The sequence below is a fragment of the Sesamum indicum genome, linkage group LG2 (assembly GCF_026168435.1).
Source record: "Sesamum indicum cultivar Baizhima isolate 11 linkage group LG2, ASM2616843v1, whole genome shotgun sequence".
Classification (NCBI taxonomy): domain Eukaryota; kingdom Viridiplantae; phylum Streptophyta; class Magnoliopsida; order Lamiales; family Pedaliaceae; genus Sesamum; species Sesamum indicum.
The window spans coordinates 4513912-4531899 of record NC_142658.1 but is presented as its reverse complement, the minus strand read 5'-3'; the positions used below and the strand labels follow the sequence as shown (position 1 = coordinate 4531899).

General features: G+C 33.6%; 2 protein-coding genes and 1 long non-coding RNA gene across 5 annotated transcripts; 2 read left to right on the top strand and 1 right to left on the bottom strand.

The window, feature by feature from the left end:
- Positions 1–854: 854 nt before the first annotated feature.
- Positions 855–3394, bottom strand: LOC105179584 (uncharacterized). Of its 3 annotated transcripts, none has more exons than XM_088875305.1 (3): positions 3117–3394; positions 2935–2983; positions 855–2798 (listed from the first exon to the last, which is right to left on the bottom strand). In XM_088875305.1, exon 3 carries the CDS (start codon positions 2438–2440, stop codon positions 1127–1129), a length of 1314 nt encoding a protein of 437 aa, XP_088731431.1. In that variant the 5' UTR covers positions 2441–2798; positions 2935–2983; positions 3117–3394; the 3' UTR covers positions 855–1126. The 3 variants fall into 3 exon arrangements, with proteins under 3 accessions (XP_088731431.1, XP_011101525.1, XP_088731429.1); XM_011103223.2 differs by having other exon boundaries at positions 855–2690; XM_088875303.1 differs by having other exon boundaries at positions 855–2690; positions 2935–3394.
- An 826-nt stretch (positions 3395–4220) lies between these two features.
- Positions 4221–8234, top strand: LOC110011619 (uncharacterized). The gene is made up of 2 exons (XR_002286669.2): positions 4221–4837; positions 5996–8234. It is a non-coding gene; the product is annotated as an uncharacterized LOC110011619 (long non-coding RNA).
- A 1647-nt stretch (positions 8235–9881) lies between these two features.
- LOC105179579 (sm-like protein LSM3A) lies at positions 9882–12481 on the top strand. The gene is made up of 3 exons (XM_011103218.3): positions 9882–10083; positions 11452–11547; positions 12134–12481. The coding sequence occupies exons 1-3, from the start codon at positions 9967–9969 to the stop codon at positions 12212–12214; spliced, it is 294 nt and encodes a 97-aa protein (XP_011101520.1). The 5' UTR covers positions 9882–9966; the 3' UTR covers positions 12215–12481.
- The last annotated feature ends 5507 nt before the right edge of the window (positions 12482–17988 follow it).

The following is a 17988-nucleotide window of genomic DNA, read 5'->3' as shown; positions in this document are numbered from 1 at the left end:
TTGCAGTTTTAAGATATACATAGGTTGTTCAATCATTACCTAATACATGACTAAATATAGAAAGTCATACACTGAGATTCAGACAAACAAATACCCTTTACTTTTTTAAGACTACTCTGGTTTCTTATGTTATAACAAGACTTAACAAATCTGCCTGACTGAGCAGCATCAGTAGTTCTGACACTCTTTGGTCATTTTCATCATTGCTGCTTTACATTTGGCCTTCAACTTGTAACTTTTCACAAATAGACATATGTTGTACTAAAATTCACAAGGTCTACACTTCTAACCTATGACGGCTTATGATAAGATTGGTGTGCAGTTGTTTGAGGTATCGTCCGTTTGACCGGAGCTTCACAACAAAATGACCAGAGCGCTCAGGCCGCTTGGTTGCAAGAGTTCCATTCTGGTGTAACAGGCTTATATAGTTATATTCAAATTGTTACCGAATTTTCAACCTTAAAAAGTCGAAAATTTGCAGGCAGAAGTCACCCTTAGAACAAAGCTTCCGTCTACTTTGTAACACGATCGGGAATTGTACTCAGACAATGCTCCTGATGTTTGGATGAAGGGAAAACAAACTTAAATGCTGAAGCAAAATTCAGGAGATATGGTACATTTGGGTTAAGAATACAGCATTTGTACACATGCATATATGCATAGACATTTGATTTTTGAACTGCTGCTGCGTGAATCTGTGTTTGCATATGCACCGGTTGTGGACTAGACGTTACAGGTTATTTCTTCATTGACTGAAAATTTTATCGTTATTTCTGTATGTGCATCTCTCAGTGCCTGTATCGATCATTTGCAACCAAGCTACGAGGGTAACACATAGAAGAAAACCAACAAAGTACGCAAAACTAAAGCCTTCTATAAATCATAAATTTTTGCGAGGATAGGTTAACAGAAATCCCTTAAAAAGATGTTCCGAGGAGAGCATAAATATTACTAGTATGTGCATTGAAGTACAGTGAAAACTTATACAATGCACAACCCTGTAGCTTGGGGATCTCCGTCGGAACAAGCATGCTAATATGCTAAATCCTAAACCAATAAACAGAAGAAACCGGCAGATACATCTTTGGGTTCTCGATGGTTAGAAGGCTTTGCTGACCAAGGCAAATTAATTGTTGTCCATGCCTATTTCTTTTTGTCTTAGCTCCAATGCCATACGTTCGTTCTCTAATTTCATTCTCTCAATTTCCATTTTCATCATCTCTAGTTCCCTGTCCTTTTTCCGGCAAAATCTCTCCCATTTGAATCGCTCTTTGTCCAGCTCCAGTTTTTCTGCTTGTATATGTAACCTCCGTTCTTCTAACTGAAGATTCTTCTGATTTGCCCACTGCTTCTGTAGCATATTTGTTTTGGTACCTTCAGGTGGGACTAGATTCCCATCACCACTGGCATTTTCTGACTGAAAATTAAAAGCTCGGTTGCAATCTAGTGATGGACTTCCGAAATTAAAATCTTCACGACTCTGACATTGCTTTGCCCTCTTCATGGAGCTCCCTGGCAACCCGTATGCTCTGTGATCTATGGCTTGATTCTCCTCAGATCCATCATGATCATCATATTCAGCTTCTTGTTCAGCATCATCGTTGTCATCATGCAGATGCCTCTTCATATCACTGTCATCATGATCTTCTCTAGGCATAAGAGCTATTCGTAGAGAACGCTGCAGTTCAGGATCAGGAGGCAGATGCAACCTGTTGCCATTATGGTAAGAACACATCTCTTCATAGTGCAAATGCTTTGAGCTGAGAATTTTTCGAACTTCCTCTTTGGCTTTCTCAGAGATGTGATCCATCACGTCCAGAAGTGCTGGATTCTCAACCACTTCACAAGAAGTTCCTCTTCCAAGGATCTCATTAAGCCTCTTGTACCTTTTGTTGAGGTCGTTGAATTTATCCTCACACTGCTGAGGTGAAACAAAATGACCCCTTTCAGCCATGACTTTTGAAACTGACTTCCACTTTCCCTTCTTCTGTAAATTCAGTAATCTCCTCCTCATACCCCCCATATATTCGGTAGCTGCCTCCTCACTAATATAAGAAACAGCCGTGATTAACAGCCTAACCATCGTGTCAGTCCATTTTACACGCTGCCATGGGGAAGCCTTCTTTCCTTTGCTCGAATCATTGCGACCATCACCAGCATCTTCCATGAAGCTAGGTTCATCCTCATCACTCGCAGATTTCCCCCTGTCAAGTTTATTGTATTCTGCCAACGAAACCAGCTGGTCACAATCTTGAGCATTCCCCATTGTAAGCGGGAAATTCTCTTGAATCATATGATGGGCCACTGATGATCCTTGTCTAGGATGAGAGTTATGCATATGATGATGATGATGAAAAACTCTCATCGGCCCTTGCAAATCAAAACCTCCATAAGAAGCATTCCCCTGCATAGTACTTCCCGACGATAAATTGCCTTCCATGATTTGCTCCAACACACTTTCAGATCAAACAACGCAACAAAATCCACTTCACAAATTAAATTCTGCGTAGACTACCTCAAACTTACACTCTTAACATCGCCAGCCGGCCTAACAACTATTAATTATCCGTACTCAATTCTCTACAGCTCAGTAACAACCAAACACGTTTCTCTAACCCGTCACCTAAGCAAAAACCAAAATTTTCTAGGGCTATCCTAAAACCCCAACTCATCAATGGAATCAACTCCTCCTGCAAAAGGACATGCAACTTTCAACAAGAAATCACATAAAGCAGTATTCTACTCCTGATTTTGCTAACTTCAACTCATGGAAAAGAGCCCACCAACAGAAACCGCCCCTAAATTAAAAGCAAAACAACCCACCGCCAGAAAAAGTAAAAAAAGATTCAATCTTTACCAAATATTCAGGAAAATTCAACAATCTCAAAACCAACATATAAGGGGGGGGAAATTACTTTCTGGTGAATAACTTACATGAAACCGATGAAGTACAAATCAAAATTGGACCTTTCACCTGCGATACCTGAAAATCAAGACACATATCCAAATCTAAACAAAAACCTGAACAAAACTTTCAAACAAACAATTCTGCATACTCATAGATGGAGAATTTTCAATAGTGGACAAGAAATAGGAGAAAAGTTGAAGGCTTTTACCAAGAACTCAAAAAGCTCTGTTCAGGAAAGCAAATCTAAAGGGCCCAGAAAGCAAATCTTTTTCTTCACACACACTAAAGACACAAGCACTGAAGCACCTCCTATAAAGAAGGCCAATGCTTTTGTCATCAGCAGCTGAAGAATTGCAGAGAGTCGTACGACTTATGTGTATTATAGTACAGGTTTATTGCAACTTGTGAGGGACATGATTGGTACCTCCGTCTATAATAATCTTTTTCTCCTCTGAGGAGAGATGTAATCTGATTCATGTTAGCTGTCCGATTGCGGCTTTTATGTGTATTTGGAGGAAAAATGTATTTTTAAACTTGGCCCTTTTGCTTAGAAAGTACTTGCACAGTTTTGGTTTTGTTTTGTAGAAATAAGAAAGATTGACTGTGTCAATGCTGAGAATATTCTTTGATTCATTTGAAAGACTAGCATTTGATTTTACAGTGAATTAAAAAGATTCTTAATCAAATTAGATTTAATCTAATCAAATAAATTTGATATACTTATTATATGATTGATCATTTTTTCTAAATTATATATCGATCATACTTCAAATGTATCGTATTTATAATAAAATTGGTTTATGTGATGTTAAATCTCGTTTAGATTAAAATTTTCTAGTAATGGGATGATTACAAAATATTTTTGGGGATCCTGATTTCTTAATTACATGTCAATTTATACTGTATATTGACTGAAATGATTTAATTTGAGAAGATTATTTGAAATAATTTCATAATTATTTGAATTCTATTAACTTTTACATAATATAGTCAGAAATGAAGGTTTAAGAAAAATTAAAATTTTATGTTATATGAAAAAAATTGATATATTTGTTATTATGAATCTAAAATTTTTAAATTTAAATTTATCGATCCAAACACAATATTATATAATTTGCAAGAGAAAAAATAAAAATATAATTACGACAATTGATGTAATCTCTAAAAAGATATTAAAATAAAAGATACTACAATAATTATAGTTGATGTGCTATATTTTTTTCATTAAAATTGTGAAATGTATTTAAAGTATGTTCAAAAGTATTATTACAATATCCGATCAAAAAGTATTTAAATAGAGAAAAAAAAAATCTCACAAGCAATCATAGTCAAAATACCACAATTTAATATTAAAGAGTTGAAATTAAATTTTAGCCAGTGGAAATGAATAAATAACTTTTCACATATACTCGTTTTCGAGACAGTCCAATGATTCGATTTGCGTTTGAGCCTTGAGATTGTTCACTAATAAACCAAAAAAAATTCTGCATGTTTGCTCATTCTTACTGCTTCAAATATGTATAAATGAAAAAAGAATTCCTTTTTCACAGAATAATTCGAGGTTGAAAAATTGCATCTACGTATTTATTATGTATGTGCGATTGTACGTAGACTAAACCCCAAAAGCACTTACGAGTTGCACTTCTGTTTAAAAGCAATTGGCAGTGGCAACTACGTTTTACGAAAGGTTTTAGAGTCCTGCAGAGTTTAAAAAATAAAGGAGTCCGAATATTGGGCGTGAGGCCGAAACTCGCAAGATACTGTATCAAGATTCAGTTTCTATGTAAAGGGCAGAGAGAGAAAGCAGAGGAAATGGCGAGCGAAGAGGAGAGCGCGGTGAAGGAGCCGTTGGACCTCATTCGTCTCAGTCTCGACGGGCGTATCTATGTCAAACTCCGCCACGACCGAGAGCTCCGCGGCAAGCTTCATGTCTGTTATTTCTTCTCTCTCTCTCTCTCTCTCTCTCTCTTTCTACACATATATATGTATATTTACGGAGACTGTTTGTATCTCTTTTGTGTTTGGGTTTGCCCTATTTTTCTTGCATGTAATTAGCTGAATTTTGGTTTTGAGGTAGGGGAACATCGAAATTAGGCGAAATTCGGTGTGCAGAAAATGAAGGATGATAAGGGGCGGGTTAGGGTTTGGAAAGGTTTCGTTCTTTTTGTTGATTGGGATTTGTTGAAGTACTGTTAGATTTGTAGATTTTTTTCCCTACTTCTTTTCGGTAAAGTTTTAATTTTTGTTTTTTCATCAGTTATAAAGAAGTATCCTGCGGAACTGCTCATTGTCAATAATGTTTTAGTGAATTAACTTTGAAAGGAATATCTGACTTCTTGCTTTATTTTGGAGTAGCCTAAAGTTATGGTCCCTCAAATGCCTGCCTGTTGTTCTAATTCTAATGCTGCAACAACACAACATACGCGTCTATGAATTATGTAATTCACACCTGATCTTATTTTCTAATAACTACCTCATTCGGTGTTTGTTCAGGGCTTTCAGTCAGCACCCAACAGAAAGTAATTCTTTTAAAATGATTTGTGTGGCTACTGGCTAATGGTGCTTTACAATCTGATTATTGTCTGTAAATTTTGCTTGTGCTTTCAGCTATATTCGTGTTACATTTATTGCACTGCGAATGTAGCATTTCCTTTGTGGAGTGTATTTGGGGACATGTGAATATACTAAGGGATTTGACTAAGATCTATACTTATGATGAAATAGTGAAAAACTACAACCTCCAAATTTCAAACTGGAAAGAAAGCATAGCAGGATTAGAAGAAATAATTGGCATTAGAAATAATATATGATGTGAAGTAAAGCATTCATCAGAACTGTTGATTCGTATGATAGGTCTGCCCGCTATCTTACATGGCCTCAGTGGTACTCATTGATATATATATGTGAATGAACAAACGCCGAGTATAATTATTTATTTGGTTGCTGTAATTAACGGATTGTGTTATAGTCTTCACCAATATGTTTTGTTCTTCAATGTTGTTAACAAGTGTACTCAGTATGCAACTTTTAATAACTTTGTTTCCTTCTTGCAATGACCTTCCACTTATTATGATATCATGTTGGCAGGCCCTTCTTGCAATGCCCTTCCACTACCTCATTCGGTGTTTCTAATAACTATCATTCTCCTTGTTGTATCGTGCACATTGATTGAGACTCAATTCTTCATTGAGCGAGACCATCTTGGGAAAGCAAAGAAGATCTTACAATCGTTAAGAGGATCGAACACAAAGGTCGAGTTCACAAAATCAGACATAGAGATCGTGTTCACAGAGTTAGTGGCGTACACAAAGAAAAAACAACCAATAGAGGCTCTGCGAGAAATTATAAGACCTCGCAACCGTCCTGTTTTGGTGATCAACAGCATTGAGTCGATATTTGGAAAACTTTCTGGTGAGGTTTTTTCTCCAGTCTATTGGCTATGAGTGACATGAGTCGTTTCTTGCTACTTTGATTGTTGCGTTTGTGGACCTAATAACTAAATTGGTTAGCCCATTTCTTATTGGACGTTTTAGGAAGAGGAAAGTATTTTTTATGGCATATTTAAGCGCAATTATTCCACTAGTATGTCTACTAATTAGTCTAACATATAAATAATTATTAGAATCGTTTTGAATTTTTTAATTATTTATGTTTACTATATATTTATCTTTATGTGCAATTATAGGTTTGCGTTGGGATTCGGTTTCATTTGAATCCAGACGCGCATCATCATTTCAAACCTCGCAGAGCTACCATGACCATTGTTTTTGTGTTATTACACATAAATGGAAGTGGTGTTATATTTGGACCAAACGGTTGACTTAATTCAACATTTCCACCAGAGTGCGACGATCTTGCATTATCGTACAATTTCTGTTTAGAAAAACTAACAACTTTTATTATAAATCAAATGTTTTTTCACCTCCTATGCACATTAATGGAATGGACTTTCTTTCTTTACTTTGCACTATGCCTTACTATGATGCTCTTCAACTTAGCGTTCGTTATAGAAACGTCTGGCATAGAATAACATGCATTGGCTCAAAGGATATGGAGCCATCATTGGTTTTAAAAGCGGTATATGTCCAATTTCGACGATATAAGATAAATGATATGTTCATCTGAATTGGAATTGGACATATACCGCTTCCAAAACCAATGATGGCTCCATACCCTTTAACCCAATTCATGTTGTTCTCTGTCAGACGTTTCTGGAACAAACGCTAGGTTGAAGAACATCATGGTAATGCATAGTGTGGCATAAAGAAAGAAAGTCCATTGTCTTAATGTGGAAAGGAGGTGAAAGAATATCTGATTTATAATAAAAGTTGTTAACATTTCTAAACAGAGATTGTACGCCGATGCAAGGTCGTCACACTCTGGTGGAAATGTTGAACTAAGCCATCCGTCTGGTCCAGATATAACACCACTTCCAACTATGTGTAATAACACAAAAACAATGGTCATGTTAGCTCTGTGAGGTTTGAAATGATGATGTGCGTTTGGATTCAAATGAAAGAGAATGCCAACGCAAACCTGCAGTTGCACATAAAGGATAAATAGATGATAAACATAAATAATTAAAAAACTCAAAACGATTATAATAATTGTTTATATGATAGACTAATTAGTAGACATACCAGTGGGATAATTGCGGTTAAATATGCTATCAAAAATACTTTCCTCCTCCCAAAACGTGCAATAAGAAGTGGGCTAATCGCTTTAGCTATTAGGTCCACAAATGCAACAACCAAAGCAGCAAAAAATGATTCGTGTCGCGTATAGCCAATAGACTGAAGGAGAAAAGGACCATAAAAAGTCAACAAGTCTCCACTAGAAAATTCTTCAAATACGGACTCAATGCTGCTGATCACCAAAACGGGACAGTTGCGAGGTCTTATAATTTCTCGCAGAGCCTCTATTGGTTGTTTTTTCTTTGTGAATGCCACTAATTCTGTGAACTCGACCTTTATGTCGGATTCTGTGAACTCGACATTTGTGGTCGATCCTCTTAGCGATCGTAAGATCTTCTTAGCTTTCTCAAGATTGCCTCACTCAATGAAGAATCGAGGAGTCTCAATCAGAGTGCACGATACAACAAGGAGAATGATAGTAGGAATTCCTCCTGCTCCCAGTGACATCCTCCATCCCCAAACGTGGAAGTAAGATGCTATATAATTTATTGCTGCTGCTAAAATGGTACCCAACGTCTGTGGCCATCCAAAAACCATTGATATGGTATAATATGAGTCTTTTGGAGCAGTTTCTGAGTGTATAGTAGGAATCACCTGCAAAAAGTCATAATTTATATGTTACATTATTGCAATTCGTGTTGTGGTTTGAAATATCATGTCATAAAATGTGTCATTAGCCAAAAAGAAAGAAATATAAGAAAAAAATTATATGACCTGATATAAGAATCCCATTCCACATCCGCATAATAGTATGCCAATGATCTCTACGTATAAGTGCGGGAACCATGAAATAAGTACTTGTCCAATTAAGAGGAAGATTGCTCCCCCTATAAGCACTTGTCTTCGTCCCCAGCGGATTAAAATGAAGGATGGTATAGTACCGATGATCACCATGACATGAATCGCTGAAGAACAGAGAAAAACCCACTGATTTCTGTAACACAGAAATCATCTGTATTGCTTTTCACTTGCTTCTCAAAAATAATGTGAGATATGCGAAATTGATATTCAGGTAATGCAAATACACCACCTGTTAGGATACCACAAAGTTGTCTGTTAATAAAAATTTGCAAGTAGGAAATGATAAGGATTAGAGAAGACAATAGCAATAACTTTTCCAACCAAAAAATATCTACATATGTTGCATAGAGTTAGGTTCTTTATCTGACTAAGAAAAAATAATTGGGGAAATTAGCTTAAAATTGAAAGACAAACATAGAAAAAATAAAACTCTTAAGCAGAACCAAAAGCTATGCCAACAGTTAGTTCCACCTTTTTCACTCAAACAAATATCAACACTTTCACCTAACAATGTTGAATGTCCTGTCCTGGAGCCACGTAGGGCTTATACTCAATGAACATCTTTCTGCATTGTTTTGTTTGTGAAAGGACTGTTTGGATACTAACACATTCATCCTTCTTTAATACATATATATATAACAAGTGGAAATATATTAATTTGTAATATTTCATCTATTGATAGTGAATATTTTTTTAGTAAATCAGTTAAAATTATATTATAAATTTAAATTATCAATAATCAATATACAATAATCTAATATATATATATAGAGAGAGAGTACTATTAGGCCCAACACATTCGTATCTCTATACGCCATGGTCGAAGTCAAACACCACTTATTAATGTATTCATTTTTCTTTTTAAATGTTATATATTATAATAATTTGATTATAAATGTACATATTTTTTTAATTATAATCAATATTAAAAATTTATTAATAAAAAATTACAAATGTTGCAAATATTATAATGAATACAACTAATAAATTTTTAGCATTCATTATAGTTTAAAAAATATAAATTTATAATAAAACAATCATAACATATAATAATAATAATATACTAATATTAAAAATAATATATTTTTTATAATTAATTGTTAAAAATATTACAATGAATACAAATATTATAATATAGTTATATTTTTATTTTAATTTATGTAAGTTATCGTAATTTAATTATCGTTACAATATTAATATCTTGTCGAATTGAGTTATTATTTTGTATATCGAAATAAGTTATTATATATAATATAAATAATTCATAAAAAAATTTGATTGCTTCAATTCAATAAATAAATAAATACATCAATGTTAACATTAATTATGATTAAAAAATATTTAAATAATTATAATATATAATGATAATATATATATATATATATATATATAATATCTCTAAAAAAAAACAAAAAACAGAAAAGATCAAAGCTCTCGACAGTCAAGGCTGTCAAGGTGCAGAGTTTAAAAAAGAAAGGGGTCCGAATATTTGGCGTGAGGTCGAAACTCGCAAGATATCAAGATTCAGTTTCTAAGTAAAGGCAGAGAGAGAAAGCAGAGGAAATGGCGAGCGAAGAGGAGAGCGCGGTGAAGGAGCCGTTGGACCTCATTCGTCTCAGTCTCGACGAGCGCATCTATGTCAAACTCCGCCACGACCGAGAGCTCCGCGGCAAGCTTCATGTCTGTTATTTCTTCTCTCTCTCTTTCTTTCTACACATATATATGTATATTTCGGAGACTGTTTGTATCTCTTTTGTGTTTGGGTGTGCGCTATTTTTCTTGCATGTAATTAGCTGAATTTTGGTTTTGAGGTAGGGGAACATCGAAATTAGGCGAAATTCGGTGTGCAGAAAATGAAGGATGATAAGGGGCGGGTTAGGGTTTGGGAAGGTTTCGTTCTTTTTCTTGATTGGGATTTGTCGAAGTCCTGTTAGATTGGTAGATTTTTTCCCCCTACTTCTTTTCGGTAAAATTTTCTTTTTTGTTTTTTCATCAGTTATAAAGAACTTTTCTCGGAACTGCTCATTGTCGATAATGTTTTAGTCAATTAACTTTGAAAGGAACGTCTGACTTCTTGCTTTATTTTGGAGTAGCCTAAAGTTACGGTCCCTCAAGTGCCTGCCTGTTGTTCTAATTCTAATGCTGCAACAGCACAACATACGCGTCGATGAATTATGTAATTCACAGCTGTTCTTATTTTCTAATAACTACCTCATTCGGTGTTTGTTCAGGGCTTTCAGTCAGCACCCAACAGAAAGTAAATCTTTTAAAATGAATTGTGTGGCTACTGGCTAATGGTGCTTTACAATGTGATTATTGTCTGTAAAGTTTGCTTGTGCTTCCAACTATATTCGTGTTACATTTATTGCACTGCGAATGTAGCATTTCCTTTGTGGAGTGTATTTGGGGACATGTGAATATACTAAGGGATTTGACTAAGATCTATACTTATGATGAAATAGTGAAAAACTACAACCTCCAAATTGCAAACCTGAAAAACTGGAAAGAAAGCATAACAGGATTAGAAGAAATAATTGGCATTAGGAAGGTGCTATTTAAGTAAATGGCTGGATATTTATCTTCATTCATTTTGTTAAATTCTTATTCACAGGTAATTATGTTCAATTGATTCTTTTTGGAACAAAGAAGTGTCTTGAACTGGTGAAACATGTTCTGTTATGCTTCAAATAGTCCCAAGACAAAGTTCAAGTAGGTAATAAAAGCTCTAATATATTTTAACGAAGCCGTAATTTGGTTTCTGTAATATATGATATGAAGTAAAACATTCATCAGAGCTGTTGATTTGTATGATAGGTCTGCCAGCTATCCTACATGGCCTCAGTGGTACTCATTGATATATATATGTGAATGAACAAACGCTGAGTATAATTATATATTTGGTTGCTGTAATTAACGGATTGTGTTATAGTCTTCACCAATATGTTTTGTTCTTCAATGTTGTTAACAAGTGTACTCTGTATGCAACTTTTAATAATTTTCTTTCCTTCTTGCAATGCCCTTCCACTTATTATGATATCATGTTGGCAGGCTTATGATCAGCATTTAAATATGATTCTGGGTGATGTCGAAGAAATTGTTACAACTTTGGAGATTGACGACGAGACATACGAGGAAATTGTCAGGGTATGCTATAATGCCATAAGATAACTGTTACTTTTCTCCGGTTCTTTTGTTTGTATCTCCTTCAAGCATATAATGAAGTAGTGTCCCTAGGTCACTAGATACCAGTTGTGTTTTGGCTAAGATGACTGGGCAATATCCAGTTATTAATTTATGCCGCATGAAGTTGGGTCATACCAGACAGAAAGTTAAGCTCATGATAATTGTCGCACTAAATCAAGCTTGGTTGAGTTGTGAACAATTCCATATTTGAGGATTGACATTTTTTTGGTCACTTGGAAACAAATATAAGGAGCATCATATTATGACAAAGACCGCATGACCCTATATGTTAACAACAAAGAATCAAGGTTTTCCTTGAGACCAGGTTCTGTTTGGTCCACAGCAGGAAAGAGAGGATTGGGATTCTTCCAGTTTCCTCTCCCCTTAGATCCCTATCTTATCCTGAAGGCTGTGCTAATGCTACTGTTTTGAATATGCAGACTAACATCTTCAGTTGAATAACTAAGTTGGAGCTAGTATTTACTTCAAATTCTGACTGTAATAAGTTTTATCTGTATGTTATTTCTGACATTGATTGTCAATCCAGACTACAAGGCGTACGGTGCCTTTTCTATTCGTCCGAGGGGATGGCGTCATATTGGTTTCACCTCCACTGAGAACAGCCTAATGCAGACAATCAAGCAACAAAATTTTCGAGCACCAAAAAACAAGTTTTCTGGTGTAATTCTATATTCTCTATTTTCTTTTGTACCCAATTAAAACTGGAACTTCTGGAATTGTCGTGTATTTTCAGTTCAAAAGATTTTAGACGTAGGAATCCATAATTCTTAGCTTTTACTAGTTGAACTGGTTCTAAACTCCAAAAGGGGCTGAATTTCTAATGATGCCTCGTTCTATTGGACAAAGTTATTGCATATGCGTTCCGTCAGGAAAATACCCTGGAGCTAGTTTTGTCCCTTCCGTTTGCAGATTTTTCATCCAATTTTTCTTCAACTGAAACTGAAAATATCGTGGACCAAGAGAAATTCTTACCCCCTGATACATGGAAGCATTATGTCAGGTGTTTCAGTAACTGAGTTATATTGACGAATTAGGCTTTTTGAGTGCCTCTTGATCACCATTATGGTACAGCAGGTTTTCTTGAAGCTTTGGTAAGTATTGCACGAGATAAAGACAAAAATAGATAAATAACTTTTAGGTTTGTTGCATTCTGGAAAATAAATGTATATTAATACTTAGAGAAATGATAAATAGATGTCAAAATATGATGGAAAGTTCTCCTGCATGGGTAATTAAACGGGTACACAATAATAAATTTTGAAATGAGCACAGGCTGAAAATTGTGTTGATGCTGAAGTCAAATATAACTATTTGGAGGGAAACAAAATTGGAGGGACACATGCATCATTCTACAACAACTACCACCCTTGTACTGTGTATACCCAAGATATCATATACTATGAAAACAAAGTTACATAAGAGGAGCAGATAGCAGTAATTTTGGTCAAAAAAAGTTTCATTATTATACAACACGGTCATTGCTATATTGATTAACTGATGAAACAGAATAAAGAAATGTCAAGCAACTCAAGAATAACCACACTGCATATTGATATTAGGGTAACTAAATTGGAAAACTATTTACTAGGTTTATACAAAAAGCAAAACTGAATGATATGATTCTTACCACCATTTACTATTCTCAACATACTCATTACCATATTATAATTGGATGCGATTCATACCACCATCACTAAAATTTCATTAACATATTTCAGGGACTAAGATCTCAGCCCGGCTTGAACAATGTGGATATTCTGGTAAGAATTGTTAACTTTTAAATTTAAATTCAATATTTTAAAGAATCAAAATTAACATTGTCCAAATTATCACAGGTTTGTGGTATTCCTATTGACTTTGTGGAGGCTGGCAATAACATGGAGACGCATGCATACCATCACTGATGATGCTAACTTTGATTCTTCAGGTAAAACCACTTGTAAAATTGGAGTGACACATGCATCATTCTACAGCAACTACCACCCTTGTACTGTGTATACCCAGGATATCATATACTATTTAAACAAAGTAACATAAGAGGAATAGATAGCAGTAATTTTGGTAAAAAAAAGTTTCATTATTATACAACACAATTATTGCTATATTGATTAACTGATGAAACAGAATAAAGTAACAAAATTGGAGTGACATATGCATCATTCTACAGCAACTACCACCCTTGTATTGTGTATACCCAGGATATCATATACTATGTAAACAAAGTAACATAAGAGGAGCAGATAGTAGTAATTTTGGTTAAAAGAAGTTTCATTATTATACAACACGGTCATTGCTATATAGATTAACTCGAATTTGGGTGGGTATAGCTGCAAGAAAGGTCATCAGCTTAAGGTAAAATTTCTGCATATCCTCCAAAATTTCCCAAGAAAAAGTCTTACCAAATAGTGCGTTGTTGATGTTGTTGTGCTTGGATGTATGGGTTTGACGTTGTTGGTCGAGAGTGAATATGTTCAGAGGAAAAAGAACAGAGTTACACAAGTTGGAGAAAGAAGAAACTAAGTTATGTTTAAATGCTTATGATGGTTACTTTCTTATTTGAAATGTGCACAGGCTGAAAATTGTGTTGATGCTGAAGTCAAATATAACTATTTGGAGGGAAACAAAATTGGAGTGACACATGCATCATTCTACAACAACTACCACCCTTGTACTATGTATACCCAGGATATCATATACTATGTAAACAAAGTTACATAAGAGGAGCAGATAGCAGTAATTTTGGTCAAAAGAAGTTTCATTATTATACAACACGGTCATTGCTATATTGATTAACTGATGAAACCGAATAAAGAAATATCAAGCAACTCAAGAATAACCAAACTGCATATTGATATTAGGGTAACTAAATTGGAAAACTATTTACTAGGTTTATACAAAAAGCAAAACTGAATGATATGATTCTTACCACCATTTACTATTCTCAACATACTCATTACCATATTATAATTGGATGCATAAAGTAATTAAACGATGATATGCTTGTCACATGTAATTTAACATTTTCATAAGGCTGGTCAATATTTATAATTAATATGTTTTGAAAGATGTATTAGATCAAACTTAATATTAGCACAAACTTATGAGATAATTATTAGGCTAGTTTGAAAGTTTAAAAGTTTGTTCATCTATAAATACCAATAAGTAGTTGAAATTTTGTAAGACAAGTAAAAAGAAATTTCTTTGAAATTCATCTTAATAGTATGCTTTTATTCCATGTACAGAGTAACATATGAAATTGAACAGCACATAGAACTTGCCACATATATAATGTCGTGCAAAATACTATACAACCATTCAATTGGGAAACACTGTTGTAGTAAACAGCACATATGGTGTAGCTATGCCGCATAGTCTCAGTGAAAGAGGAAACAAAGATGTCTGCAATTTTTGAAGCGCTAGAGATGTCAGCAATTTTTACAACTATTTTATTTAACTTGTCATTTCTATGTTCCTTGGCGCATAAACTAATTAAACGATGATATGCTTGTCACATGTAATTCGACATTTTCAATAGGTTGGTCAATATTTATAATTAATATATTTTGAAAGATGTATTAGATCAAATTTAATATTAGCACAAACTTATGAGATAATTATTAAGCTAGTTTGAAAGTCTAAAAGTTTGTGCATCTAGTTTGAAAGTCTAAAAGTTCATTATTATACAACACTGTCATTGCTGTATTGATTAACTGATGAAACAGAATAAAAAAATGTCAAGCAACTCAAGAATAACCAAACTGCATATTGATATTAGGGTAACTAAATTGGAAAACTATTTACTAGGTTTATACAAAAAGCAAAACTGAATGATATGATTCTTACCACCATTTACTATTCTCAACATACTCATATGGTGTAGCTATGACGCAAAGTCTCAGTGAAGGAGGAAATAGAGACGTCTGCAATTTTGAAGTGCTAGAAATGTTTGCAATTTTTACAACTATTTTATTTAACTTGTCATTTCTATGCTCCTTGGCGCATAAAGTAATTAAACGATGATATGCTTGTCACATGTAATTCGACATTTTCAATAGGTTGGTCAATATTTATAATTAATATATTTTGAAAGATGTATTAGATCAAATTTAAGATTAGCACAAACTTATGAGATAATTATTAGTCTAGTTTGAAAGTCTAAAAGTTTGTGCATCTATAAATATCTATATGTAGTTGAAATTTTGTTAAGACAAGTAAAAAGAAATTTTATAGAAATTCATCTTAATAATATGCTTTTATCCCATGTACAGAGTAACATATCAAATTGAACAACACAAAGAACTTACCACATATATATTCTCGTGCAAAATACTGTATAACCATTCAATTCGAAAATGTTGTTGTAGTAAACAACACATGGTGTAGCTATGCGCATAGCCTCAGTGAAGGAGGAAACAGAGATGTCTGCAATTTTGAAGCGCTAGACTTGTCTGCAATTTTTACAACTATTTTATTTAACTTGTCATTTCTATATTCCTTGACACATAAAGCAATTAAATGATGATATGCTTGTTACATGTAATTTGACATTTTCAATAGGTTGGTCAATATTTATAAGTAATATATTTTGAAAGATGTATTAGCTCAAACTGAATATTAGCACAAAATTATTGGATAATTATTAGGCTAGTTTGAAAGTTTAAAAGTTTGTTCATCTGTAAATACCTATATGTAGTTGAAATTTTTTTAAGACGAGTAAAAAGAAATTTCATATAAATTCATTTTAATAATATGCTTTTATCTCATTTACAGAGTAACATATGAAATTGAACAGCACATAAAACTTGCCACATATATATTGTCGTGCAAAATACTATACATCCATTCAATTGGGAAACACTGTTGTAGTAAACAACACATACGGTGTAGCTATGCCGCATGGTCTCAGTGAAAGAGGAAACAGAGATGTCTGCAATTTTTGAAGCGTTAGAAATGTCTGAAATTTTTACAACTATTTTATTTAACTTGCCATTTCTATGCTCCTTGGCGCATAATGTAATTAAACGATGATATGTTTGTCATATGTAATTCGACATTTTCAATAGGGTGGTCAATATTTATAATTAATATATTTTAAAAAATGTATTAGATCAAACTTAATATTAGCACAAACTTATGAGATAATTATTAGTCTAGTTTGAAAGTCTAAAAGTTTGTGCATCTATAAATATCTATATGTAGTTGGAATTTTGTAAGACAAGTAAAAAGAAATTTCATAGAAATTCATCTTAATAAAATGCTTTTATCCCATGTACAGAATAATATATGAAATTGAATAGCACAAAAAAGTTGCCACATATATATTCTCGTGCAAAATACTGTACAACCATTCAATTCGGAAATGCTGTTGTATTAAACAACACATATGGTGTAGCTATGCCGCATAGTCTCAGTGAAGGAGGAAACAGAGATGTCTGCAATTTTGAAGCGCTAGAGATGTCTGCAATTTTTACGACTAATTTATTTAACTTGCCATTTCTATGTTCCTTGACACATAAAGCAATTAAACGATGATATGCTTGTTACATGTAATTTGACATTTTCAATAGGCTGGTCAATATTTATGAGTAATATATTTTCAAAGATGTATTAGCTCAAACTTATTGGATAATTATTAGGCTAGTTTGAAAGTTTAAAAGTTTGTTCATCTATAAATACCTATATATAGTTGAAATTTTGTTAAGACAAGTAAAAAGAAATTTCATAAAAATTCATCTTAATAATATGCTTTTATCCCATGTACAGAGTAACATATGAAATTGAACAGCACATAGAACTTGCCACATATATATTGTCATGCAAAATACTATACATCCATTCAATTGGGAAACACTGTTGTTGTAAACAACACATACGGTGTAGCTATGCCGCATGGTCTCAGTGTAAGAGGAAACAGAGATGTCTGCAATTTTTGAAGCGTTAGAAATGTCTGCAATTTTTACAACTATTTTATTTAACTTGCCATTTCTATGCTCCTTGGCGCATAAAGTAATTAAACGATGATATGTTTGTCATATGTAATTCGACATTTTCAATAGACTGGTCAATATTTATAATTAATATATTTTGAAAAATGTATTAGATCAAACTTAATATTAGCACAAATATGAGATAATTATTAGTCTAGTTTGAAAGTCTAAAAGTTTGTGCATCTATAAATATCTATATGTAGTTGGAATTTTGTAAGACAAGTAAAAAGAAATTTCATAGAAATTCATCTTAATAAAATGCTTTTATACCATGTACAGAATAATATATGAAATTGAACAGCACAAAAAACTTGCCACATATATATTCTCGTGCAAAATACTGTACGACCATTCAATTCGGAAATGCTGTTGTAGTAAACAACACATATGGTGT